At 45.2% G+C, this 27,865-nt stretch overlaps 2 protein-coding genes across 3 annotated transcripts in view; one reads left to right on the forward strand and one right to left on the reverse strand.

Moving 5' to 3' along the window:
- LOC8029740 (protein phosphatase 1 regulatory subunit 21) overlaps positions 1-27,865 on the forward strand; it is an 87,749-nt gene that overhangs the window by 23,787 nt on the left and 36,097 nt on the right. For both annotated transcript variants that reach the window (XM_029985463.4, XM_042287200.1), the window contains exons 8-13: positions 1,773-1,969; positions 8,749-8,850; positions 11,000-11,088; positions 18,103-18,233; positions 23,520-23,618; positions 23,679-23,806. In XM_029985463.4, the coding sequence (XP_029841323.1) occupies positions 1,773-1,969; positions 8,749-8,850; positions 11,000-11,088; positions 18,103-18,233; positions 23,520-23,618; positions 23,679-23,806 (746 nt within the window). The remainder of the gene's footprint in view (positions 1-1,772; positions 1,970-8,748; positions 8,851-10,999; positions 11,089-18,102; positions 18,234-23,519; positions 23,619-23,678; positions 23,807-27,865) is intronic.
- Positions 24,745-26,908, reverse strand: LOC115323542. The gene is made up of 2 exons (XM_040211724.3): positions 26,715-26,908; positions 24,745-26,573 (listed from the first exon to the last, which is right to left on the reverse strand). Exons 1-2 carry the CDS (start codon positions 26,902-26,904, stop codon positions 24,745-24,747), a joined length of 2,019 nt encoding a protein of 672 aa, XP_040067658.3. The 5' UTR covers positions 26,905-26,908.

A 27,865-nucleotide genomic window follows, 5' to 3' on the forward strand; every position in this document is an offset into this window, starting at 1 on the left:
TGGCAAAGCTTGCTGCTGCTTTGTCGTCATTTCGGGCGCGAACTAGCTGGCCCACACAGTGAACAAAAAGTGCAATGGGGACAAGAAAGACGACAACAAACGACGACTAAATTATTGAGAAGAAAGGAGGGAACGAGAGAGAGAGAGCTTTGCCTGGTGGTTGACGCTTTCAACGGGATGTGACAATGCTATGGAATTTGAAACGCGATAGGCTTATTGCCTCTTGGGGCGTGGCGTGTCAAGCCCCAAGTGAATGCGCAAGGTGAGGAGGGTCAAACTAGAGTGCCTTCAAGTTCTCCTCGGCGGGACATGAAAGCCCCCTAGGTCAAACTAAAGTGACTTTAAAGGCCGACGACCGGACTCAAGATTCTGCAAGCCACAAAACCCTCCTCTCCACGCCTTCGGGCGAGGGAAGCGAAGGATGGAAAGAAGGGACCAAGAGGGGCGGGCGTGGGTGGAAAGGGTAGGAGGGAGAGGAGGAAGCCGGCGAAAAGTGGAAAGCGCGAACTGGTCGTCGGTCTTTAAGTGAAACAGGGCGAAGGGAGAGGAGGCGAGAACTTCTCTTTCTTTCTCATCTCTTCGCTTCCGCCTTGAAACAACGCGCTAGAAAGATATTTTTTTTTAGCTTATCTCCGTTTTTTAATTGCTTTTCTTGGTAAGCAACTGCTTTGCACTTAAAAGATTTTTTTTTTCTGTGCCCCTTCGGAATCGCTTTTCTTCGCTTATCTTTGTTAACAGCTCAAGCTTTTGGAATTTTTTTTCTTTCCTACACTTTTTCGGGTGAAGGCATTGGCTGAAAGACGATTGTTTGCGCGTTTTTGGAAGCCTTCCCAGGGGAAAAAAGTTCGATATAGCCAATATGTTGTTCGTTATAAAAAGTACTTTTTACATACGTTTTGATTTAAATTTTTTGTGAGTTCGATATCGACAATAACTCGCTGTATGTGGGTTCGTTCTAAACGAGTTTCACTGTACCCATTTTCGATATAATCAGGTTTGACTGTATATAGAAATTGTTCGTGGACGAATGAGTAAATACAGTAAAACCTCGTTATAACAAAGTTGAAGGAGCGGTCGTAATTATTTCGTTATAACCATTAGTTTGTTATAGCCAATGTCCATTTCTCCCCACTATTAGCAAGCAAGGGGAATTATGATTGCTTTGTTATATCCATTAGTTTGTTATATCCCGTTTTGTTATAACGAGGTTTTACTGTACATAAATTTTTGTTTCATTATTATCGACAACTCACATTTGGAACAAACTTTATAGTGAATGGAGGTGTCCATATTATTGAGGCATGGCTTTGGCAGCATTGTCCATAGAAAGGGGGTCCATATCAACGATACACGAATGTGTAATGCGTGGGTTCTCGAACCGGGTTTTAGGATCGCTCCCCAGTGTACCTTCGTGGCTTTCCGGAGGTCCCGAATTTTCTCAACTGTCTCGCTTCTAAACAAAGCCCTTTCCCAGTTTAAACACCGTTTTAGATGGCCTGAGCCACCCACCAATGCATAGCTAGAGGCCCAACACTGCCTAGTGTGCGTATCATTGTTTACAAGGTCCGTAATCTCCCGCACCGCTTTAACGGGTCAATACCGAGACCGGGAGGGACTCCTCAGCTGCCATTTGAGTCAAACCGGGGGCTCCTCGGGATTAAAAAATTTGAGAACCCCCGGCATAACATGAAGCGGGTAACGGGTCATCCGGTTACCCGCTGCCCACTTCCATTTTAGTGTGTCTAAAACCGAGGGGCGGCGCGTCTGCCCAGGGGATGGCCGCGCGTGTGGCCTGGACGTCCCCGTAACGACGGGGGCCCAGGAGAGCGGGGTGCGGGCACTGCTGTGCCAGCTGGCCGAGCTGCTGCCGGAGGCCGGCCAGGCCCTGTCCAGCCTGCACACGTACTCCGAGCAGCGGGTACGGCTCCTCCTGGCCACCACGTCGGGGCCGCAGGGCCCCCTCCTCAGGGTGAGCAGCAGCATTGCTAATGCCTCGGCGGCCGGGCCGAGTCTTCAGCCGGTGCGTTTACCTTCTCCTCGATAGTGGTCCCCCAGCCTTCGCCCGATGACATCGTAAAAGTGTTGCGTGTTTGCCCGCCATGATTATGCTTCGCTCCATCTTGCTGTCTGCTAGGCGCGACGCCACACTCCCTGCCGGCACTGTGTCCTCTTCTGCTCCTCTCGACGCCGAGGAACATCGTTGCGGCTGAGGCATTTTATCGGCGGCGGCCGCAACCTCAGCAGTAGCGAAACGTGGCTGTCCACGCCAGCACTCAGCAGCTTTAAATTGGACATTAATGCTTTCGCATTCACAACTCGTAAGAAGTGCTTAGATGTCCTCGGAAGTTTTAATTTCACTATGACTGTGGCACAACAGCGGAGGTGAATGCTGGTAGATGCCCATTTGCCGTAGGTTGCTGTCGGCTCGACAGTCGACAGAAGTCAAAGCAGAGGCGAGTACCGGTGCCCGGCGGACGCTGCAATGATGGCGGCCCTTGCATCGTCTTGCCTATTTCATTGGGATCTCGATGCCTGGCGGCGTGATGCGGCGGCTAACATGATTTGTTGCCACGTAATACGACGGTAGACATGCCGGTGGAAGACGCGTTCCAGGGACGGTACGGTTGCCGGAATTTGGTCGGTAGCTTGGATGTTTTTTTAACTTGACTGGGTTGACCAAATCAGCATCAAAGCCAGAAGTTGCCGAATTGCGAAACAGAGTACGGTTGAATACGAGTAAAAAATGCCGGCAAAAAAGTTACGTCACTGGCAGACAGGCAGTCTACAAGATGGTATGTCACACGTTCGTTTCGCACCCTCAAGCTTTCTGCAGTCGGTTGAGATTAGGCTCTACTGTCTAAATACAGTCACCTGTAGTCACTGTATTGGTGTTGCCAGCAGATTCTTCCTGTTTGAAAAATGGTGAGGACCAAAATTGGAGACTAAATAACTTTGTGAAAATGCAGTTACTATTTCATAATATTTGTATTACAAACTGGGCCGTGTTTGTTGGTATGGTTCCGCCAAATTTGACGGAAATATGAGATCACAAAAAAATGGCCAAGTACCCCTTTTCTTCATTTTAATGCAATTAAAGGAGCTATGCAACAATTTTTGTACTTTGCGCAAATACCGCTTAAAACGGATCCCTAACGTTAATGACCTATGAAACACGCGTTCGTTTTTCACCCCACGCAACAGAAGTCCCAGAAAAAAAATTTAAGAAAAACGAGCAGCGTTCACCCCCTCAACTCGCAGCCAGAACAAGCGGCCACGTGATCTGGAGCCGATTATATGCCGCCAGTGTTGATCATAGCCACGCGCTGGGGTTGGCAAAGCGCAGGACACGCGCTGAGTTCCAGACATTGTTATGGCTCGGCTGTTGTCGTCGTTGCAGCGATTGGACACGGGTCACAACCCGAATGCTTCTCGAGCTAGCAATTGTCACGAGCCCAAATCGAGTGCCCACGCAATGCTCGGGTCCAATCTATGAGCCGCATTCAAATATCGTCACTTGGGTGTACTGCGATCCCCGAGTGACGTCATCAAATTTTGCAAAGGAGAGATTGAATGAAAATGATCGATTTTGTCCTTGAAATTACACCGCAACAAAGGAGTTTCTTGGCCAATGGCGTTGCGTGTGAGCATCCTTGAGCCCCAGGTGTGCCAGTAAGCTCGTGTAGAGAGAAAAACATTCCAATTGAATATCGTTGCACAGCTCCTTTAAGGTGACTGGTGCGCACTGAAAAAATCTGCCTGGTCTTGGTGTCGAACCAGGGATTCGATTTTTGAGCACGCACCAGTCACCTAGCGGTGTTTGGAGATTTCCGTTTGTCCTTTGTCCCCTTTGTTCTCCTTCTTCAGGGATTATCATTGTTTATTCTGTACAGCTTGCCTGCACCTTTGCATTTATTGCGTTAAAATCATAACCTTAAAAAATGCAGGCCGTTCACCCTTGTTGGTGTTAGTTTGGTGGCAGCTGATAAAAGCCGTCTGCTCTACTGACATCTAACTCCTGGTTAGCTGGTAGAGCGCTCCACTGGAAATGGAGAGGTCTCTGGTTCGATACCAGGACCAGGTGGGTTTTTTCAGCATGCACCAGTCACCTAGCGCTGTTTGGAGATTTGTGTTTGTCCTTTGTCTGCCTTTTTCCCGTTCTGTTGGCACAAGACAATAAGTAGTCTTTATATATGGCATCAAGAGATGTACTGTCAATCGGCTGTCCAGTGCCCAGCCTCGTGAGTTAGAGAATTTTTATATTGTGTCTTGTTTTTGGTTTTTTTTTATCGGAAAGATAAGACTACGGTATGATCTGCTTTTACAATGACAACTGTTAGTGAGAACCTCCCCGAGCAGTTACGTGGTCGTTCTTCGCGAAAGCTCCCCGTACCTCGAGCATGCATAAATAGCAAAAGTATGCGTCAAAAAGCAAAGAGCGTGGGCAAAAGGTCAGGCGTTCGAAAAAAAGCGGCGAGAGAGGGGTGGAGGCCAGGCACTCGAAAGAGAGGCCATTCTCACTTTGACAGGAGGTGCAACGTAAACCCCAATGTGCCGGCGCACTGAGCAGACAAACTTGCATGCTGTATGGCTAGATCTCGAAAAGTTGGTATCGAGTCCAAAGCTTCCAGATACGGCACGCTGAGGAGGGTTGTCGTAGATGGAGTACGGATACGCTTGGGAGTGGAATTGAGAGTGGAAACTAAACTGAGGTAAAAATTCTTGGATTCCCGCTCAGGAGGACGCACAGAAACGGCAATGATACCACAATGATGTCGGATTACGCTAGTGCCTAGCCGCTGCCGCTGTGGCACACGTTAGGCAGTAGTGTAAATGCACTGGGATTTTTCTTTTAACGTAGTAGCTGGCTTTCCTAAAACTTTATACTTTCTTCGAATGTTGACTGTTTGTCTAGAAAGGAGGACTGAGTGAATGCAAACTATGTTTTCGAGGAAAACTTATTTGCCTTAGTCAAATAAAACTGAATTGTAGAGGATTGGTTGTTTCAGTTAAGATATACATGCAAAAGTGCTTAAAGGAAACATGCAAAGGAAATAAACTTTTTTTTTAAACAGGCTAGATGGAAAAAGAATATTATAAATCGAATATACAACCAAGAAAAAAACGTTTTGAGCTATATTTACGGCCAAAACGAATTTGTAGTTGGCACCCACGGGAGCCGCCACTGGTCACGTAATAGGCCTGTGCACCGCTGTGCCCGCGCTGCGTCGCCGCCGCCGCACAAGTTCGTCTGCTTCGGGGCGCCGCTGCCGTCATCTGACCGGTGCACAGGTCTATCACATCTGCTTGCGCTTTTTCAGGAGTTTCCTTTGGGCTCTAAAAGTTACTTATTAATCTTAGTTTTTCCGTTAGACTCCAAACAAAGATAAATAAGATTACTTTTAGAGGCCATAGGAAGCTTCCTAAAAATTGCAAGCACTACGTGACAAATATGTACCAGTCACATGACACATAGAGACCACTTTTCCACGGCACCCGCATGCGCACACTACAAATTCGTATCGCACCGTAAATATAGCTCTAAATATTTTTCTTTTTCGTTGTAAATTCGTGTAATGACTTCCTTTTCCCACCAGGATGTTAAAAAAAGAATTTTTTTCCTTTGCATGTGTTCTTTAACTGAGACACTCTAAGGGCTAAGGTGCCATCTCTGTTTCTAGTGAGGAAGATAATTGTTTTTGACGTCCTCTTCCCCCGACTTGTGAGGGCTGAGGGAAAACGAGAGATGATGAGAGGACAGGCTTGTGCGTGCTCTCTGCTTGTATGACAAATAGTGTAGAGGGGAGGGCAGGACACTTTGTGAAGGACGAAGCAAATGGGAATGTGAAGTGTGCATCAGTATTTAATCAACATCCTGCCATCCCTCCACTGCTACCGTGAAGTACCGAGTGTGATTGGCTGTTTCTTCGGCATTTGCATACCATTTATATAGGCCTTCTTCACACACTTCCTTTTGCGGGCACGGTAAGGCGGCCACTGGAAGGCACATTGCGAGAGTGTTGGGAGAACATAACGCCCTCACTGTGTTGCACGATTCTGCAGCATTAATAGGCACCTACCGACTACTTCGGAAACATTTCAGCTGCGGTGGATGCAGTCGTGTCTCGTTAATGTAGACAACTCCTTTCCCCAAAACTTGTTCATAATATGCGTTGACCCAAATGATGTGACATAGATGCATCTATTTATCCTGTTTGGCCCTGAAAATTGAATATATAGCAGGGAGTACATATTCAAGGGACACTGACACCTCCTCAAATTTTTACAGCGAAGCTGTTAAGCGCTAGGATCTGGGAAAAAATGTGTCCGCAAGTAACAGGAAACTCCCCATTGGTCGTGGCAAGTATGAATAAATAAAAATAAAAAGAGGGGGCAACTTGCGTGAGTCAGCCTTCCTTGGCATTATTAGATAGTGAGGTCCTGATCCCTTGTTATCATCTCTAAGCATTGTCCTAGAGGTTGTCCTACGCATCGTCCTTGAGGTCGTCCTACGCGTCGTCCTCGAGGTCATTCCAGAAGCCGTCCTTGAGGTCGTCCTACGCGTCGTCCTCGAGGTCATTCTAGAAGCCGTCCTTGAGGTCGTCCTCAAGGTCGTCAGAGAGGTCGTCCTCTAGGCGTCGTCCTTGAGGTCGTCCTAAACGTCTTCCTCAAGGTCCTAGAAGTCGTCCTCAAGGTTGTCCGAGAGGTCATCATAGGCGTCGTCCTCGAGGCGTCATTCTCAAGGTCGTCCTAGAAGTCTTCCTTGAGGTCGTCCTAGAAATCGTTCTAGACATTGCCCCCTAGGCGTCATCCTCGAGGTTGTCCTAGAAGTCGTCCTTGAGGTTGTCCTAAATGTCGTCTTCTAGGCGTCGACCTTAAGGTCGTCCTTGAGGTTGTCCTAGACATAAAAACAAATGAGAGCTTCGCTGGTCCTCCATCTCCACATGAAGTGAAAGGGCTCTACAATTTTTTTTCCAGGCGCTTTATTATAGCGTTAGAAGACTACCCAATCAATATTTTGCTATAGCACCGCATATATTTTTAATAAAGTAAAAAAAATAAAAACGCCACTGCTCGAAACCGAAACTGAACTGGGGAAAAGAAGAAATAATAGAGGGGGAGAAAGTTGGCAAAAATCACGTAGCTGTGCAACTTTTCTTTTCTTTTTTCGATCAACATTTTTGTGGCTTTTTAGAAGCCGCAAACAACTGGGTATCATATTTCTTTTCTATTTTTAGTATTGAGTGCATGCCTTCGATGACCCACGACTTTGATTATACCGTATGTATGCGTGTAATGGCCGCAAGTATTTTTTTATGATTTCGGGCGAGAACTAGGGGTGCGGCCATTACACGGAGAAACATAAAAAAGTTTTTTGGAAATCATTTTTTTTTTTTCGCCAAAAGTTTCACTACTTGCCTTCATTAAATGGAAGTACTCACACACCTTGGTAGAACAGGAAAACGTTTATGGGTATTGCATACACAGGCGTGCAAAGTCCTTTTCAGTCGTCCGTAGTAGATCACTCATCTTCGGAACCTATCTCGTCGTCTCGGCATCCGGGGTCTCGGCGTTGTCGACGCCGAACTTTCACCCGGCTGCTCTTTTGCTGTTGTCTTGAGCAAAGGCAATAACTTTGAGTTTAAAGCCGGCCGTGTAACTGGTGTACTTCCCCATCCAAAAGCCTGAACTGGGTGACAGCGGGAAACCGGGGGTACTCGCAAACACAGAGAGATACACTGCGTCTGGTTTGAGATTGTTCGAGATAAAGAGAGAGGCGCAAACAGACAGGATAAAGTGCCTCAATGTTGTTGGCTGCCGCAGCCAAGGGGGCGCCATCTGCCAGCAATACTTGAAGAAAAAAAAAATGGTTGCACTTACGATTCTAAAATTGTAGGTGCGGCCTATACACGGGTAATTCTTAAATATATTTTTTCGACTTTTTTTATTTAAAGTTAGGGGTGCGGCTATTACATGAGTGCGGCCATTACACGCATATTTGCGGTATTTGGTGGTTTTGTCTCAACCATAGAAAACGGCACGTGACCATGGAGAAGAGAGTGAGCGTGACTTAAATTGGCCAGTTCTCGATCGTCGGTTTGCGTGCGGAAAGAAACGAATTTCGAGCTGCAACTTGTGTTCTGGGTGGTTGGGTGGTATGTCATGGGTGGTATGTCATGTACAAATAAAAGCCTTGGCAAGCATAAATACCCCATCAGTGTCCCTCTGATGGGGTCCCTGTTAACGTGACGGGTCTGTATCGAGGTCCCAACACCGACAATCTTTCGAGCCCACCGAGATGCTCTTCCACATCTGCTGCTTTTCCAAATATGCCATAAAACGAAAAGCTAAAACAAACGTCTCTTTGCACAACATTTTTCATTGCATCGTTTTGATTATTTACTCGGAAGCTTTTGTACAGGTAAAGTGAGCGCGTGAAGCTTTACATGCGTGCGCCGGTACAAACCTTGGTGCGGAAGCACCGGCGTGAAGCAGCCTTTGAGAGTGGCTTGACTGCTTTACATATGAGGGTTTCCGCCAGATCCCTGTACTGCTATAGTGTTTCCTGGGACCAAAGAAGAACCTACCCTACCATGTGCCCCATCTGCTTTTGCTCTCAAAACCTAATGGGTGCCTACACACATTTTTTTTTCATCTTGAACTATTGGGTGGGTGCTTGCTCAGTTTTCTACGATGTGTATCAGTTGACAAGGTAGTTAAGTCCTAGCGTGGATTTTTGTTCCTTTTCAGTTTGCGGAACACCTGCACAGCAACGTGTCCCATTTGCAGCCCATAGAGGAGGCCTACCAGAGCTACTTTGATGCCGTCTGCAGGGACGGACTCTACCTTCTGGTGAGATCTCTCGCCTGCCTGGGCTGACGCTGAACTATCAAACAACATTTATACACAAAATGTGTCTTAGGAGTAGTCTTTTTATGAAAAAATTGGCACAAACAAGTTTCATAGTGAGTGACACGCTAGGAGAATTGCAGGCGTTAGGGCTATATATGAAGTTTGGGCCCACGGGGCTCGAACCAGGGTCGGTGCGGTGGCGGTCGGATACTGTAGCCACTGAGTTGCTAGCACGGCTGGTCTGAAATGGTAAACAATATCATTTGAATGCATACGTGCCGGCGAGAGCGGCGGGTTTTGGATGGAAACAATAGACATAAAATAATAATAAAGAAATAAAAAGAAAATAAATGGAAGTAAATAAATAAAATATCTGAAATAATAAAAGTACAAATTGGTAAAACAGCACGCAATAGACAAGGACAGAGAAGGAGACTAGACAGGACAAGTGCTGAACTTCAACTAAACATTTATTGAAATGACATGCAATGAAGAAAACAATTACGTCATGATCGCGTCAACACGTGTGTGGGTGTTTTCTTCTTTGCATACTCACTTCTCTGTCCTTGTTTATTGTGTGCTGTTTCCCCTGTTTGTAAGAATGAATCAACTTGCCTGCATTGTTCCTTTGAATTCTAAGAATAAAATCCTCGGTCGTGTATGACATTTCCACAACCCTGTGCTAATGCGTACGTAGGTCAAACGGGCAGGTGCGTCAACGACAGGGCATGAGAGCACGCGCTGTAAGGTAGGAATTCCCCCTCGGGCAATTCGGCTATTCATTGTGATAGATGCCCTTGTGCCCCTGAACTGGAAGGAACAAAACTTCTGGGGAAGTTAAGAAACAAGATCTCGAGACAATTGTAGAGTCATTCAACATCAGAATGCAAGGGGGCGACAGATGCATAAGTGCCGAGACTGTTCATTTAACAGACAGAGAATTTGAATGCCTTCTCAAGAAGCCCGATTGGGTGTATAAATGGTCTGTGTTGTCTTAATAAAAGTCAGTTGAAAGTAGCGCTTGTGCTGTGTCTCTTACCGGCGAATGGGAGCCTCGTCGACGCGTGCCAGCTAATGGGATTGAAGCCGAAAATCCATCAGCTTTACTGCGCGGGGAATTTCGGTGCCATTGGCTAGCTTTTCGCGTGGTTTCATAGCTGGGAGCTGGCTTCACTTGGAGAAAGGATTTAAGGTGCCCTTTTCTCACTTCAGACTGATGATGTTGGCTCGCTCCATGGGACAAATAATGCTTTCGCATTAATGTATAGGGTGCCTGAAATACCAAGGCTCGATCTAAAATGGACCGTAAAAGTCAGCACCTGCACGTTTCTATCAAAACTTTACGTCTAAGGTGTATTTCACAGATCGGTTTTATCTTATAAAATAACAAAGCATTGTTTCCTTTCTGTAAAAAACAGGGCCAAAAGGCTTTCTAGGGTCAATGGCGAATGGCGACGCAGACGACAGAGTCGAGTGATGCGGCGCGTTTGGCAGACCTATTCATAGATGGCGTCAGGGGCAGCGCCAAAAGGTGTAGCCAATCAGTGAAAGAAAGCAGATGACATGCAGATGAAACCTGTTTGGAGCAAGAGCGCCGTTGGCGCTGTTGTTATGCAGCCTCATTTTCTTTTATTTTTGTTACTTAAACTATTGCCATCATTTTCCGCCTTTTTTTTTTAAACGAGAGGTACATTACAAAAACGTTATGTTCATTTTAATAGACCCCGGTCATTGCGAGTAGTCTTGATTAAAGTGCTGTGTATACCCTCACTCATCCAAGTACCGCCATCATTTGATTGTACCACGGCCGCTCCTATTGGATAGCTGCAACACGTCGCCATTTTTGGCTCATGGCGCATCCCACATACAGATGTGCACGCTCCTATTGGCCTGCTGTTGCTGCCGGTGACGCGCTGCCATTAGCAAGCATGCTCCTTTTGGTCTATCTGCAACAAACTACATGGACACAGTGATTAGTAGGAGGACAGCACTGTGCCTGTATATTCCTTACGCCTGTCCCTCTGTCTTTTTTAGGCTGTTTTATTTTTCGCGTTACTGAAAGGTGGTTCATTTTAATGTGCGGTTCACCTCATTGGCTTTTAACATTGTCCGACCCCAAACATTCTTTCCGGTTCGTCGAACGGTAAAGGACGGAGGCCCGGCCCTGGAGCAGCTATCCCTGGCGGTCTCCAAGTATGCGTGCTACCTCAACAAACTGCTGCCGTACGTTGCACTCAGGTGGGCGTGCTCCTCTGAGAGGGAGCAATTTATACCGCGAGAGTTAGGCCAATGGGTGGAGCTTGTGGCCTGCTAGAAAAGGCCAACTTCACGACATCACAAGACGGATGTCTTTGTTTTTGGCCTTTCCACTCTGCAGTGACAAATGGTTTTATATAGATAAATTTCTCATACAAGAACGTTTTGTTACGCCTGCAGTTGATTATTTGATCCAAGCACCCGTCATCCTTTAATTAATATCTAGCAACTGAACGTACAGAAGAGCTTTTTCCATTTGTTCTCAAGCAAAAGATGCTTTTTTATGGGTGGATATGGCCTCGAAATTAAAATTTTTAGAAAAAATGTTTTCTTCAGAATTGATCTGTTTATATTTATTATTTTCCAAAGAATGGTTTCAAAAACTTTCATTTATAAACATGCAGGATTTATCTTACAATAAATTATTTTCTACATGTCGGCAGCACTCGGAGTCCGCAGGGAGCTAGTCTTTTGCGTTTTTTATTGAGCACTGCTTCATACTCATTTGACATAGCCAGAACATCTCACCCTCATTGGAAATGCCATTTACTCTGGGTTTAGCCTGTAGAAGTTTTCAAAGTTTAAAAGTATCAATGGCCAGGAGAACCCTATTCGCGTCTCCAGCTCTTTGCTCGCCCTCCTGTGGCGGAAACGGGAAGCGGTCCAGTGAGGGTCCTCCGATTCTCCTGCTCAGCGGGCACGGCGGAACTATTCGTGATCATGGCTCGCGAAATGTCATTTCTGAATGCAAACAACACTCTTCACTGTCCCGACGTAGTGCTGCAGCCGGTATGGGATTAAACTTTATTAGAGAGATTTAGTATGGTGTTTAGAAGCAAACGCAATCGTAGTGCGTTTCCGTTAGAGTTGCATGCTCTACGTTATGCATGCGCGTCATCGCCATGCGCCAGTCCAAGACTGCAATTTTAGGCTCCGAGCATGCGCAGTGTGGAACTCGTAAAACTCACGCAAACACACAGCTTGCGTTCGCTCGTATACGGAATACTAAAAGTCACTACTGTTTCACCGGCTTCCGACGCCAACGAAACATGCTGCAGTGAGCAAACATGCAAGCAGGTAGGCGTTTCTTCGAACTGGAAAGGCTGAGGTCAGCAATAAGACGGCGCGCAAAGATGAGAGTAACTAAATGTTATAAAAAGATTGGTAATTCTTTTTAGGGAGGGCATTTAGTTTAGGGAGTTACTGGCTGCAACTTTTCGTTTTGCTGATTGTCAAAAATCGCGACTTTGATAGCACCATATGCTTTACCCACAATTAATGCAAGTTTACATGATTTCTCACATTAGCTAGAATGTTTTAATTGATATTAGACTATTTTTATTTTATAACTCGGTAATTAAAAATGCAGCAATTTGAACCAGTGATGATAATTAGCACACTTTTGATTGTCATACTTGTTCGCACGTTTGAAATTAGATCATAAGCAACAAATTATATTCATGCTTTAAAAATTATATATTAAAATATCTTATTTTTAATAATAATATTAACACACATCGCAAAATGTATGCCCTCAATTAATGCCACAATCACGAGAATACTCTATTTAACCATAATAGTCTTTCCAGAAAGGTATCATTCTGTTTTCTTTTTAGCATATGAAAAACTCTGACATAGTTATCAAGGTAGACAAACAGTTAAACACTTATGCAATATAAAGTGCTATGCTTCACGCGTTGCTTTAAAAGACACACACACTTCAGTTGTCTGACAGGTATTCCATCTGTGTTTTTGTAGTGAGAACAGAATTTCTTAATTTATACGTTTTGTGCACATATTCTGAAAATTGGATTTATTCCGTTATTCTTGTGCTGGGAATTTGAATGCAGTTAATCATCTAAATATCCAAAAATTAATTAAAAGGCCCGCAGTTCATTATTTCACATGACAAAGACCTTAGCGAGAAAAGGCAGTAAGAATGCACTATTATAAGCAGCAATTTTTTCAACAAATGCATTATTCTGTTACTTCTAAGGTGTATGAAAGACCCTATCATTAAAGGGACACTAAAATCTCCACGATATTTTGAAGGGCCTGGACCGAAAACGTATGTCACAAAATAAAGTTTCCGCGAACAACTTATTTAACTAAATAATTACGATGTGAGACACATCTTGTGTTGTGAAAGAATTTGAAATTAAGATGTATACCAAGAAGTTAAATCCACAATAGAGGTTAGTTTCGGTTTCGCTCCAGAATTAAAACGTGCCTCCTGGTGTAAGTATTACGCTGAACACCGTTTTTGTTTTCAGAAAAAATAGGTGACCTGCACTCGTAACACCCTAGCCTCTTCGTATAAGCAGAAATACTTTGTGTCGCTCACTGAAGCCAGCACACTAGACAGGCTCAGCAGCAGCACGCATCTCCGACCCTCACTTTACCGGCCGTATTGGAAAACGAGTGGCGCCCTCTATAGTGAATTGAAGTTGCGAATACATCCAAACAGAAAAAAATCCTGAAAATTTAGTGTGAGCAATCTAATTGGTTGAGACCCGAAACAGGGTTTACAAGTGGCCCTGCCCGGTGACATGATATTGTGTCATCTTCAGTAACACCCTTTCACAGTATCTTCAGATCCTATTCCTGCTTTGCTGCTGTTCCTTAGTATGATTTGCCTCTTCTTGCCAGTCTATCTATAAACGACGCAAACTTGTAGCTATGGCCAGGGGAGCAACGAAGTCTCAAAGAGGAAGGTGCTAACAATGCTACAGGTGAATTTTGCCTACCTCGGAAAAGGAAGAAACCTAAAGTTGAAACTTTAAATGCATTTTTCTCAGTTTCACTTTTTGGCAGGAAATGGTGGTATGAGGAAATGTATCATTGGACATTTTGAAAGTGTAAAGATTTCATTCAGTGGTATCCTGGCCTGAAATTTCCTGAGGAACAAGTTAAGGTACTCATTATCTGAAAAAGCTAAATTCTTCATGACAAAAACTGAATATTTTTAAACTCAGAAATTTGTTAAAATGTTTTGCTCTTTTTGGGTGTTATTGTTTTCCTTTAGAATTGCATTTTCTACAATTAATTTTTGCCTTAACTTGCACTATGGGTATTCTACTTCACATTAAACCAAACATTTTGTGGATTCCAATTATTTTTTTAAACACATTTCCTAATGCTACGTACGCGTCGTACGAGCCAGCGGTACGAGCCATGTTCCCCAACCAACGGAGAGCAACCCGACACCCCCGATTACACGAGCGGGGCCCGGCAGAGTTTCCCTCTCGTGTCTCTCTCCTGGCTGAAACTTCAGTTGATAGTCAGTGCTTGTCCTGTGCTCTTCTCTCGTCGTCTTCGTCTTTTTGCGCGCTGTTTTCCAATTTCAGAAGTCATGAACCAACTCGCTTGCATCGCCACCTTAATACTGAAACATAAGCAGCGGCGGATCACTCCCCCGCACGCAGAAGATGCTCTCTGCTGGTTTTGACTAGACGCTTTTATTTCGCTATAATAAACACAGTTAACCGCAACTTGACTCAGCCACTGTCACTCTTAAACAAGTCACATCACTTAATAAAGTAACTTTTTTTTTTTCTTTTTTTTATTTGTTTTGCGGATTTGAGAGTTTGAAATAATAAATTTGATTTGCCTTAAGAATATTATACTCGATAAAAAGTGGCTGCGTTCTTAAAATCCTTATGTCGTCTTTATAATTTTCACATATCCGTAGTATCTCTTTTTTGGTAAAATGATTAGTTTATTGTATTTTGTAGCTGTTGTTGTACCCCACACCATGATGCCATAACTGATCCTAGAATCAAATAGGGAGTAATATCACGTTAGTTTAAGCCAGGCAGGAATTAGATTTTGAATTTTATAAATAATGCCGGTAACTCAGGACAAGTCGGCTCTGAGTTTGCTGACGTGCGTATTCCAAGAAAAGTCCTCAGTGAACCAAACACCTAGAAATGTTTGTTCAACCACCTGCTCAAGTACCGTGCCTTCAAATTTGATGTTTATAATGCTGTCATCTCGGTTCCCCGTTGGCCTAAAAATCAGATACTTAGTTTTATTGGTATTGAGGCTTAAACTATTTATTTGTAACCATTTGGATAGTTTTGTAAGATATTCACTGGCTAATTTTTCTACGCTCTTTTTTGTTAAACCTGGAAAAAACATCTGCACACATTGTCATCTCGGGGCAACCTGGCATATCCGTTGTATCATTTACATACACTGGAAATAGCGTCGGCCCCAAAATAGAGCTCTGAAGAACTCCGTAACTTATTTCCATTTTACTAGATAGTATCGTATCATTTATGCACACGTATTGGTACCAATTTGTGAGATAAGTTTTAATTAATTTTAACGCCACTCCACGTACTCCGTACATTTCAAGTTTTTTAAGTAAGATACCGTGTTGTACGGTGTCGAAAGCTTTCTTTAGGTCTAAAAATAAACCAAGAGTGACAAGTTTTCTCTCAATATTCTTAACTATTTTATCTTTTATTTCAATCAGGGCTGATTCGGCAGACCTGTTTTTCTGGAATCCATACTGGAATTTAGAAATAATTCTAAAAAAATATTTAGCCTCTCATTGATAATGCGTTCAAATATCTTTGAAAACAAAGAGAGAACAGATATCGGCCTGTAATTATTAACTTCAGTTTCTCCTCCGCCCTTATACACAGGGATTAGTTTTGCAACTTTTAGCTCATCGGGGAACTCACCAGTCTCTAGCATCTTGTTTATTATATTCGATAATACTGGACTTATTATGCAAGCGGTGCATTTAATTGGTAAAGCTTTAATTCCATCCTCACCTGCAACCACATTGTTATCTAAACTATTTATTATTTTATAAATTTCTTCATAAGTCGTTGGAGCAATCATAATCAAATTTTGTGTATTTTTTGATCTTACACAGGCATCTTTAGTTGTATTTTTAGCCGCGCACGTGCCAATATTGATAAAATGCGAATTTATTGCGCCTGCGAGCTCTTTCCCTGCCACACTTGCGTTATTGATTATCAGTTCCGTGACACTACAGCGCTTTTGCTTTTTGTTTGTTAAGTTGTTTACTGTATTCCAAACTTTTCGATGGTCATTGTGAATATGCTGAAATTTATTTTTATAATACTCACATTTTGCTTGTTTTAAGTCAGAGTTCAACTTGTTTCTAAATTGTTTAAACTCTGACAGTAAACTTAGATCGCGATGATGTATGAAGGCATGGTACTTGCGGTCTTTTATTTTTATTCTTTTATATAAATCATTTTTTATCCACGGTTTTCTCATTTTTTTAGGCTTGGTTTTTGTTTCACATAGAGGAAATGCTATATAATAACAGTGTTCAAATTTAGACAGGAAGTAATTATAGGATTTTGTCGGATCATGTTCATTATAAACATCTTCACACTTTTCTTGATCTATTAAGTAACCGAAAATTCTTAGCGTTTCTTCGTTTATTTTGCGGTGACGTTTTTCTTTATTCAGATTACTTTTCGCGGTTGAAAGAGTTGCAATGCAGAAGATAGGTAAATGGTCGCTTATGTCATGCAAGATAATGCTGGAGCTTGTTAAGCATAGTATGTTATAGAATTGGCCTAAAAGATTGAAACGTTAGATGTCATCAATCCTAATGGGGTTCAATTGAACCTGAGAGTTTGAATCAATTTGAGGGAACGGTTAAAAAGGTGACTCCCCGGGCCATGTCCCAAGCAAATGAGCGAACAGGTTTGCAGTGACCCCGCCAGGTGCTGCCACCCACGGTGTTAATTTTAGTGGTGGCGGTATTGGAAAACCATCTTTAAGACAACAAAAAGGAATGAAAGGCTAGATTGTTTTAGGCGACGGTGTCAGATAAGGAAATTAAGCCGCCTCGGTGGCTCCAAGGCTAAGCGCTGGCCTACAGATCCCCAGGTGGCGGGTTCGAATTCCGGTCGAGGTGCCACAATCTGTCGGAAGCTTATTGCGGAGAAGGCACCGTCTAACTGGGCTTTCAGTTGCACGTCAAGCAATATCCAGGTGGTCAAAATTAACCCTCAGTCCTCCGCTGGGGCATGCCAGATGTCTGTCGTTGGTTTGGCATGTAAAACACCCCAAATTTGATTTTGAGATGAGGAGGTTTGCGTTTATTGTGTGTGCAGAGTCAAATACGCTTACCTTAAAGAGATACTTCAACGAAATTTGAAGTATTCCCGTCGTGTTCAAAAATAGGTTGAATATGATCCACAATATCCGTAAATGACAATAGCATGTTTGTATTTTGAGCCTGATGGCTGTATTGTTTGTTATAAATGGCCCACTCTGGCAAGCGCTCGGAGAAGGCCCAGCTTAGAGCACGTGACATCCGACGCAATCGTGACGTAGGTCGTCTCAGGACGAGCAAGTCTATGGCGAGGCTGACGTCGAGAGGACGGCCTAGTCATTCCAGCCACCGAAGCGGCTGCTTTTGTACGAATTTTGAGTGACGGGTTAATCTTCTATAATCTTCGAGGGGGACAATAGCAACTTCTGCGACACACAAAAGGTGTTCTCGGGAAGAGGGGAGTTCCTCCTTCCCCTCTCCTCTCACCGTGGCCGGAGGTGTGACACTCACCGTCACTAGCTGTCAAGGTTCTTAGACAGGCATTTCAAGTGAGGCGTTAGCGACATCCACCAGGTGCTCCTTGCTAATCATTTAATTCATTTTAAAATTCCTTTTCGAGACTTTTTTAACAAGATATTGGTATGTTCGATGTGATACTGCTTTTTTTGAACACATATAGACCAAAAAATGAGCGCCGAAATTTCGTTGTAGTATCCCTTTAACGAGACACATTTTCAGTGCGACGACGGGTCACTGCAATCTAGGCACGACTAAATCAGGATCGGTCTGAAATTTTCTAGTGCAAGGTGGTGGAGGTAACATTCCGCTTCCTGGTTTCCACACTCCCAGCCAGGATTGCTTGGTCACGTCCTAAAGGTTGCCAACCTCTCCCAGTGTATGTGCTTTGAGTAAAACATGTGGGCGCGTGACGTCTCTTCTCGCAGCCTGGGAGCGGCCGCCCTCAGCCCAGACGCCAAATCCCGTGAGCTGAGGGCCCGGCTGGGCCAGACTGCCGCCAGGGTGGCCGTCAAGTTCGGCAAGCTGGACCGGTACCTCCAGCTGCTGGCCGCGAAGGGTGAGCGGAGCTGGTCGTGTGTTCCCCATCAACCAGAACTACCATATTTTTCAAATTATAGTCCGTACACAGTGTATAGACCGCAGAGTTGAAAGTAAGAAGTTTTTATAGAAATAACAGAGACGATGCAGGCGAGCTAATGCACTTTTAACGTCTTAAACACCCAAGACTAGGAACAAAAGGTGGACAATACGCACACAGATCTCAACCGTGTGTGTGTTGCCCTCTTTTTGTTCCTAGTTTTGGGTGTTCCAGATGCTCAAGTAGTTTAGGTAGTTTGCACCCAGTGCATAATTTGTATCTAATGCCTAATCTGCACAAAAAAAAAAAAGAAAAGAAATCTCCCACACAGCTTGTTGTGGCTAGTGCCCGCTTTATTAGCTCACAAAAAAAGTTTCTATTGTACATAAATCATCAATTGCAGATTTTGTCTCTCCCAAAACCCGTCGCATCTCATTGCAGTAATCGGCCTAAAATAGACACGTCCTTGCATACTGTACAAGGACTTGCCTATTTTAGATTGTTGTAGACATATACACTTCGTGCGACGCGACTGGCGCGCCGCCGCGCGGCCGGTATTGAAGGTAGGCAGTGAGAACCCCAGAGGAAACGAAACCGAAACCACGCCGCGTACGTTGGTACGTATTGAAGTCGGAGCGGTGCGGTTGCGCTGGGTTCACAGCATGAAGTGCTGCCTGTGCTGCGTCTTTAAGTGCTTTAATAGTTATGTGTCGTATCTCGTGGGGACAAAGTTTTACATTTTTTCACGTCGCTGATGTTTTGTGGGACAGCGACAACGATGGACCCGTGCCGTACGACGCGAGAAATTCTGTCTCCCGATCATGTCTGCCACTGTGTCGGCACGGCTGACATATTCTACACTGCTGCTTTGCGCTCTGCGTTTGTTTTCGTACCAGTAGCGCCTACATCTGTTAGCGCCGATGGGACGAACTGAAATGTCATCCCACACTCGCGAGTATGCAGTGCCAATTTCGTTGGGGGAATGCCCTCCAAAGAAGTTTCGTCCCCATCGTACGTGTCGATGATATTTCCGGACAAGTATGGCACGCAATCTGTACTTCGTGAAGAAAGTTTCGAACGGTAAAAAAAAGTAGCAAGTATAAATCTCAAGAAAACAACAATGAAGCTCGGAATCATGGAGAATCGACGTTTGAGTATGGAAGTTTATGTGGTGTGCGTTCTTTCTTGATCAGCCTCCTTTTGGATGTGTAAACGCTGACACCCCGAGTTCTGTAGACAACAACTTTTTTTTCTCGGCTTTAGAGCCACCTATTGCAAAGTGGTTCGAACGGGAAGTACCGTCCACTGGTCCCTCCCTACCTGTAAAGTGTGCACCTCCCACAATGAGTGGTATTATTTTGACAGCCCTTGTAGGTCAAAAGCAGTTCCCATTTAGTTACGCCGCCCAAACTAAATTTCCACCTGGTTTGGCTATGCCAACTCTTTTGGTATAATTAGTGTTGTGTCAAGTTACGGTCATGTCAAAGTACCTGTGCGCCGAAAATCAGCACCTCGCACAACACGTTACTACACAACAGCTGACCGCAAACGCCCTTGACGGCCAAACCGTGTGCTGGCCAACAACTTCGTTTTCTCGGCTTTGGAACCACCTTTCGTAAAGTTGTTTCATTTGGAAGTACAGTCCATTAGTCCCTTCTTACCTGTAAAGTCTCCACCTCCCACGACCAGTGGTATTCTCTTGACGGCCCTTTCATGGTCAAAACCGGTTCCCATTGAGTTACGCCGCCCAAACCAAATTTCCACCTGGTTTCCCTATGCCACTTTTTTTTTTGTATAATAAGTGCTGTGTCATGCCACTGTCTAGCCCAAGCACGTGTGTGCCCAATCTGCACTTTGCACATCCCTCTATAACACAACATTTTGGGTCCAATATTGGATATCCCGTACAGCTTTATTTTTTTATTCGTTAGAAACATAACTTTCACACCTGCTGTCTTAATGAAACTTGGCACCCTTCGTGCACAAACTTAGTTAACATCTCACCCGCCTCCAAATATCATCGTTTCAGCAGTCCTACGTTTACAGCGACGAGCGAAATAAATTTCCCACTCAAAGCAACTATGGTGGCGGCCGTCCTGCTTTTCGGAAAATTGCTCTGACTCCTTTTTCGGCCGCAACTAGAGCAATTACCGCTAATAACGATTCAAACTCAATATATAAGAAGTGCGGAACAGCTAGATGCCCTTCTTAGGTCTGCCCCAGCACTCATGCAACGTCACCCTCAACGTATCGGCTCAAAAAGCAAAAGTTTCATCTGTGCGCGCTTCCGTCGCCACAGCTTTGCATGCGAAAAGGCGCCGCAGGCTGCTGAACGCGCCTCACTGTCGAACGCCAGCCCCTCCGCTAGCGGCGCTGCGCGCGTTTTTCAAAGCGCCCCCTATAGTTCCCGCACGGAGCGTATAGGTACCTATTCTGCAATGTCTAAAATTTCAACTTTTAAGCATATATAATCTGCAGACTATTAGTCTGGAAAATACGGTATGTACCATACTTGAGAAATAAGTGGCCACGTCCAACAGCCATATGAGTAGAGCCTCATTGATGCATTCTCATTGATGCAATCTTCTCGGCTGTTCATTCGAAGATGCCGGTCCCTTTGAACTCGCTTGAGGATCTGGGCTTCGATTTCCCATTTGTTGCGCTTGCCTTGCCGGTTGTTGCGTCCATAAACTGTGGCCGCCACCCCTTTTTTTTTTTCCTCTGCTCCTGCTCTTTTTTGCCACTGCGTCTCTGTGCTGTGCTTCTTGCCTGGGCATTTGTGACCTTGGACTAGGCTTGAAAGGGATTCAGGATTTCTCAACAGCCCTTTCAGCTTCCAATTTTTAGGGGCGAAGCTCCTTGGGATCTAGCCTTGTCCGTCCGGCGTCCGTGCTCACATCGATTGCCGTCCCATCTGTCTTCTTAAAAAAAGAAAAAAATGTTTGCACAGCCGACAGGACTCGAACCTGTGCGAGGAGACCCCAATGGATTTCTAGTTCATCACATTAACCACTGGGCCACGACTGCAAGACGAGTAGGGGGCTGTGGGATGTGGTAGTAACTCAAGAGCTGGGGATGTCATGGATGAAACGTTGCATGTAGCCGCTTAACGTCTGTACAGGAGAGGCGCTGCGGTTAAATGCGTATTTAATCGCGTTACACTTTGCACGCATTGGCTCAACGTTTATAAACCAGAGGACGCTGCGGTCAAATGCTCAACTGCGTATACAGTAAAACCTCGTTATAACAAAGTTGAAGGAGCAGTCGTAATTATTTCGTCATAACCATTAGTTTGTTATAGCCAATGTCAATTTCTTCCTACTATTAGCAAGCAAAGGAAATTATGATTGCTTTGTTATATCCATTAGTTTGTTATATCCCATTTTGTTATAACGAGGTTTATGGATAACCACGATCCATACCACACATTTTCTTTCAGACATGGACCGTTGACTTAAGCGGTGGAGATGCGTTCCCACGGCTTCTAGCGGATCCAAGCTGATCCGTTAGAAGAACCACTGGCTCTGCATTTCACCGACCATAAAGCAGTAATAATGAAGTCAAAACTCAACCCGGAACTCGGCACTACCTACGAGCAATGAAAAAAATCAGCACTACCTATGAACAATAAAATCAGTATCATCAGCACCACCAGAGCTTTGCCTCAATCGACATCATTCACCACGTGGAGATGCGGTTGTTTCTTCTCTCTGGTGCATGCACGCTTATGTCGTGAGCCTTGGTTCTCCTGGTTCCGTAAGAGCCCTTTTTTGGAAGCAATCTGAGTGTGCAAAAACAAACACGAAAAGAGCCCTTAGAAATGAGTTTGTGAAACTTTTTTTTTTGTTAATAGCATTTACAACATTCTATTCATTTACATTTTTTAATTATATTATGAAGTTGTACACACCAATGTCTAAAATATTTTATATTTCTTTTCTTCATTTTTAATGCTTTCCGTGCCCTCCAGAAGCTGAACATACGGGATAACGCAGTGTCACACTGAGGTCTTTAGCGTCTACAGTGCAATCCACATATAATGGTACCACATATAACGATGTACCTCTTATAACGATGTACCACTTATAACGATCAGTTTCTAGGGTTTCTAGACGAGAAACAATCTCTTTTCAGTCCAGATATAATAAGGATCAGTTATGATGAGGGAAATTTTGGGTTTTCTCATTATCGTTATGAGTGGATTGCACTGTATCAGGAAGTAATACTGATATGGTAGGATGCTCATTTATAAGATGCAAACGGGCAGGGGTGGGTGCCAAGAATTCCTGGCTTCTGGCCCAGGGATTCTTGGTTTGGCAAAGGGGCCCACTATGGTCGCTGACGTAATTAGAACGGCCGGGGGGTGTTCCAGCTGCCCCGTCTCCAGCGCAAGCTTGTGAGAAAAAAAAAAGGAAGTCTTGTTTTTTGTTTTTTTACAATACATTGTGTAGTGATTTGTCAGTTATAGGGACTTCTGGGACGGAGCCCGGCAGTCGGTCTGGTGCTCTTTATTTCTTTAAACTTTTTTGCAAATTAATGACACCACATCTTGCGGCAAAACAAAAAATAACGATACTGACCAGAAAAGTTTTTTTAATTTTTTATGTTTAGTCATTGGGCACTTTTTGTTAACTGCGTCTAACATTTCCATTACGTAGAAACGTATTCAAACATAAACACTGGACACTGATCTGCACATATTTTATCGATGGTTAAAATAAAATAATAAATAAAATCAGAAAAACAACATGACCCGTCGGATGCTAACACCTCTCATTACACACGCACAAAACAAATCCTATCGCAGTGCACATATTACACATCTGTATATCTTATATCTGTATAAAAAGTTATAATGCAAACCCCAAAAACAATGCCTCACATTTAATATTGTTTTCAAAACACTGCTTTTTTATTGAATTTCAAACTTCCCTTAGTGACGTAAGACTCGTTAATTGCCGCCCACCCCCCCATAACACTTCGGCATCTTGTTAGCCTTCAGCCAAAGCATGGTGGAAGGCAAGTGCTGGAGGCCGGACACCCAAAAGGGTGTTGCTGCCCTTGTCCTGTCGGTGACCACAGCACACTCGGCCACCACTGGTCCTCCAGGTTTGCGAGATATGCCTGGGGCGGCAGACATTGGCCAAAATTAGCTTTCAGACCAGAGCCTACGTTTAAATGAGCCCACGACTAGTGGCCATGTGGTTTCGATTATGCTGCTCCTATTTCTGGTGGTACACCTAATTTTTTGTTTCCTTGTTTCAGGCTGCCAACCCTGTGCCAATGGCTGCCACTGTGCGGGCTATGTGGCAGTAGCCAGTCACCTGGTCAAGGTCGCCAAAACCCTCTGGGAGGACTTCGAAGGTGACGATGCGTCCTGCCGTGAAGAAGGACGGCGGCTCTAGGTTGCCGTTGTACTTCTAGATGCCAAGAAGCAGCTGAGCTCGCTGATGCTGCTGGAACACGAGCTGCCAACGGTGTCTGCGGAAGCCAAGACGACGGACGACTGCCTTATCAGCAGCCTTGTGTCGGTCGTCGGCTGCTGCAAGAAGGTATGCAAAGTTACTAAGCTCGGTCATAGACTCGAGAGTTTCCGCTCCAGATCTAGGAACTGATTGGGTATTATTGCCACTGCGTGCACTTTCACCCTTCGAGCGCCGGGTTCTTTTCCCGCATGTAGAACACAAATTTTTGGTTTCATGCAGAGAAACTGTAGCGTGCTTCATGAAGTACATTGATTTATCGAGGACCCACTGATCTATAGGCTCAATGTTAATTGATGGCCACTATCTACGCTTCCCACGAACACCGCACCTGCAATATCGCCAAAAGGGCTGAGACCGAACCAGAATTACTCTAAAATCACGCTGGCCGGCCGCGTTGTACATTCCAGCAACCCACTTTCACTGTCAGTGGTCGTGCTGCTGACTCCCCGCATGAGATTGCCAGTCTTTTTTCCGACAATTTTTCCGTCATCAGCATTATCAGTTTGTCCTCCGAATCCGGCAGGACTAATGTCGCTCAACAAACTGCCAGCAGTCACTCCTTCAATGTGGGGGTCCTGACCTCAGATGAGGGCAACAGTGGGAACTCTCCACAGTGTCATTGGCATCTGAAACACTGCAGGAAACACTCTCTAAAATTAAGAACTCCCACAGTCTCCAACCAGATGGCATCGCCCTGATATGGTTCAAAGTTATCTGCTCGCATATGCTGCCAGCTGCCTCGGAGGTTTTGCGATGGACTTCGACAGCGGAGCCACCCCAGAAAAGTGGTGATGAGCTTCGGTGACTTCGTCGCACGAGGGAAAGAGGAAGCCAATGGACGATTAAGGCTCTTCTGCTTGGTCTCAATCACCTCCATTGTCTGCCAAACAATTGAGCGGGTAGCAAACGGTCAGCTTTGCAACCACCTCGTCAGCTACCTCTCGGATACTCAATCTGGCTTTCGATGAGAGAGAGAGAGAAAATCACTTTAATTAGAGCACAGATTAAGTACCCAAGATATCCTCCGCCTGAAGTACCAGGGCGAGCTGATCTTCCAGTTGCGGCGACGCCAACCATGCACTCCAGGAGGGTGGTGGGGGGTTAGGAAGAAATGAGGTGGTGTAGGCGACCGGGCAATGAAGGAGACAATGTTCTTGATTGGCATAGGGAGCTGGGCAGTTGGGACAGGAAGGGTCTGATCGATAGCGGAAGAGGTAAAGGCGAGCAGGTGTGACGAGGGTGTTTGTCTGGATTTTACGGAGAATGTGGGTCTGCGCGACACTAAGCTGTGGATGTGGTCGAGGTAGAAGTTCATGAGATATACGGATCTGTTTGTAATGTAACTTGAGTGTTTTTTTGTACTCTGCTGCCTCGTCATTGGTCGGGGGGCTTAGCCAGGGGATTGCAGGTGCCCGGCTGTGAAATTCGCGGGCGAGCTGATGTACCAGCTCATTACCTGCTATCCCTGCATGACCAGGGACCCATCGAATCGTGACCGAGGATGAGGAGAGAGAGTGTAGGGCCATTTCAAGGTCCTCTCGAAGATCGGCAGGAATTTGTCTCTGTTGCAAGGAGCGTATAGCAGCCATAGAATCAGAGTAGACAGTGTAAGCGGACGTGCGCGGCAATTGGGAGAATGATATGATGGCATGGATAATGGGGACAAGCTCTAACGTGGTGATTGACGGGGGGTCGCTGTATGGACCGCACGTGTGAAGAATAGGTAAGGAATGTTTAGGTATGTAGATTGCGTATGCAGCCGTGCCGGTGTCCAAGATGGAAGCGTCGGTATAGGCTACCGTCTGTGTCTGAAATGGTGGACTATGATGCAAGGCCTGAGCATCTCTGCGACCGTCGTCCAGGCCCGGAGCCATGCGGCGGGGCAGAAGAGCGAAACGCAGATTAGAGGGCAATGGCGAAGCGGGTAAGTGCAAGTAAAAATCAATTGGTGAGAGTCCAGCTTGTTCTAGGATCCAGCGCCCTTGATGTGACCCCGAGAGGCGGGCTAGCTGTCGGTCACGATGGAGGTGTAGGAGTGAGGAGAGGGGAAGGAATAGGCCGGTCTCGTAGAGTCTTTGCGTTGAGGTATGGATTGGAAGGTTAAGGGAGGCCTTGTACAGAGTGCTTAATGCAGAGCTGAGTTTATTAAGTTGCTGTCGTGTGAGCGTGAAATATGGAACCGAATAAAGAATTTTACTAAGAGCCAATGCATGAACCAATTGACTCGCTTGTTTTTCATTGAGGCCCGCACGTCTTTGCACGACTCTGCGGACAAGATGTGTTACCGAGTGGCACGTGTTTATCGCCGGAGTGATGTTAGCCTGATTTGATCGTTCGTGGAGATGGATGCCGAGGACCTTGCATAAGGATACTCGCGGGATGGTCTGATGGTCTAAATAGAGAGAAATGAGATGGTTTACAGAGCGCTGATACTGGGTTTGAGACAGCAGGAGTAATTCCGATTTTTCTGGGGCCGGTTTCAGCCCTGCTTGGGTTAGGAACGCAGTTATGGTGTCTAGACCTTTCTGAAGAGTAGATTCAACTTCCCCTGGTGATCCGTGAGTGCACCAGAGGGTGAGGTCATCAGCATAAAATATGTGGGAAAGGTGGGGTATCTGCTGCAGGCAGCGAGCTAGCTGGGCCATACCCAGATTGAAAAGAGTAGGGGAGAGGACAGCCCCTTGAGGTGTACCTCGTGTGAGTGAGAGTGGTTGGGACAACTCGCCCCCTATACGAAAGCATGCAGTGCGGTCCTTAAGGAAGTTTTGGATGTAGGTATACAAATTTTGTCCGCATTCTGTTTCTCGAACTGAAGCGAGTATGTGATCATGACCTCGTGTGAGTGAGAGTGGTTGGGACAACTCGCCCCCTATACGAAAGCATGCAGTGCGGTCCTTAAGGAAGTTTTGGATGTAGGTATACAAATTTTGTCCGCATTCTGTTTCTCGAACTGAAGCGAGTATGTGATCATGACTTATGTTGTCAAATGCTTTGCGAACGTCTACTGTGACGAGCGCATGCACCTGACAGGAAGATGGGGAGAGGAATGTGTGCTGGAGTAAAAGGAATAGGTCTTGAGTGGAAACATGGGAACGAAAGCCGATTTGGGTGTGTGGCAGGAATGCAGTGGCTTCAAGATGTTCTTGAAAACGATCGAGGACCATCCGCTCCATCGTCTTGCCCACGCAAGAGGTTAAGGAAATGGGACGGAGGTTATTAAGTGATGGGGGTTTTCCAGGTTTGGGGATCATGATAATAGTAGAAGATTTCCATTTGGGTATGTACCCTCCGACCAATGTTCATTTATGTAGGTCAGGAGCTGTTTTTTATTCGCTTCTGGAAGGTTACGGAGGAGGCAGTACGTGATGGTATCATCTCCTGGGGCTGATTTTCGTGAGTTTTTTGCTAGGGCCAAGTCTAAGTCTGCTAGTGTGAAAGGGCTGTCTAAAGTCGGGTTTTCAGGGCCCGAGTAGGAGGGGTAGTTTGAGGTCAATGCTGGAGGGATGTATAGGTTCTGTAAGGCTTGGATAAGGTCTGTGCTACCTTGTAAAGCTAAGTGTTTGTCTAGCGTGGGAGCGGGAGGTGGCTGAGGCCCTAGAAGTGAACGGAGGAGATGCCATGCGGTCTTTTGGTGGAGGGTACCGTTTATCTGATCACATACTCTGTTCCAGTTCGAGATGTCGAGAGTGCTGCAGTGTGTAGTAATGTCTGCATCTAGGTGTTGTAAACGTTCTCGGAGTTGTTGATTGTGGGGTTGCTGGCTAATGCATCTTAAGATACGCTTACGACGTCTCCAGAGGCGCATTAGATGCGGGTCTGGCCGTATCGCCGGGGCTGTGGTGTTTTCTATTTTTGTGGCTTGTGTTCGGGCTTGTTTGATGGCGCATATCCAGGTCTCGTAAGAGCCTGATTGCTGCCCGGGTGAAACAAGGATGCTGCGAAATTTATCCCAGTTTGTATTTTTGACTGATATTTTCCGTGAGCGGCTAGAGATGCTGAGTGATATTGAGAGAATGAAGTGGTCACTTAGAAGTCTCTCTTGAGTATGAACCCAGACACTCGAGTTTCTGCCGTGGTATAGTGTGAGATCTGGGGTGGTACAGTGTTGCTGGCGTGTGCCTTGTC

This window comes from Ixodes scapularis, unplaced genomic scaffold (assembly GCF_016920785.2).
Source record: "Ixodes scapularis isolate PalLabHiFi unplaced genomic scaffold, ASM1692078v2 PGA_scaffold10__122_contigs__length_95168666, whole genome shotgun sequence".
Classification (NCBI taxonomy): Eukaryota; Metazoa; Arthropoda; class Arachnida; order Ixodida; family Ixodidae; genus Ixodes; species Ixodes scapularis.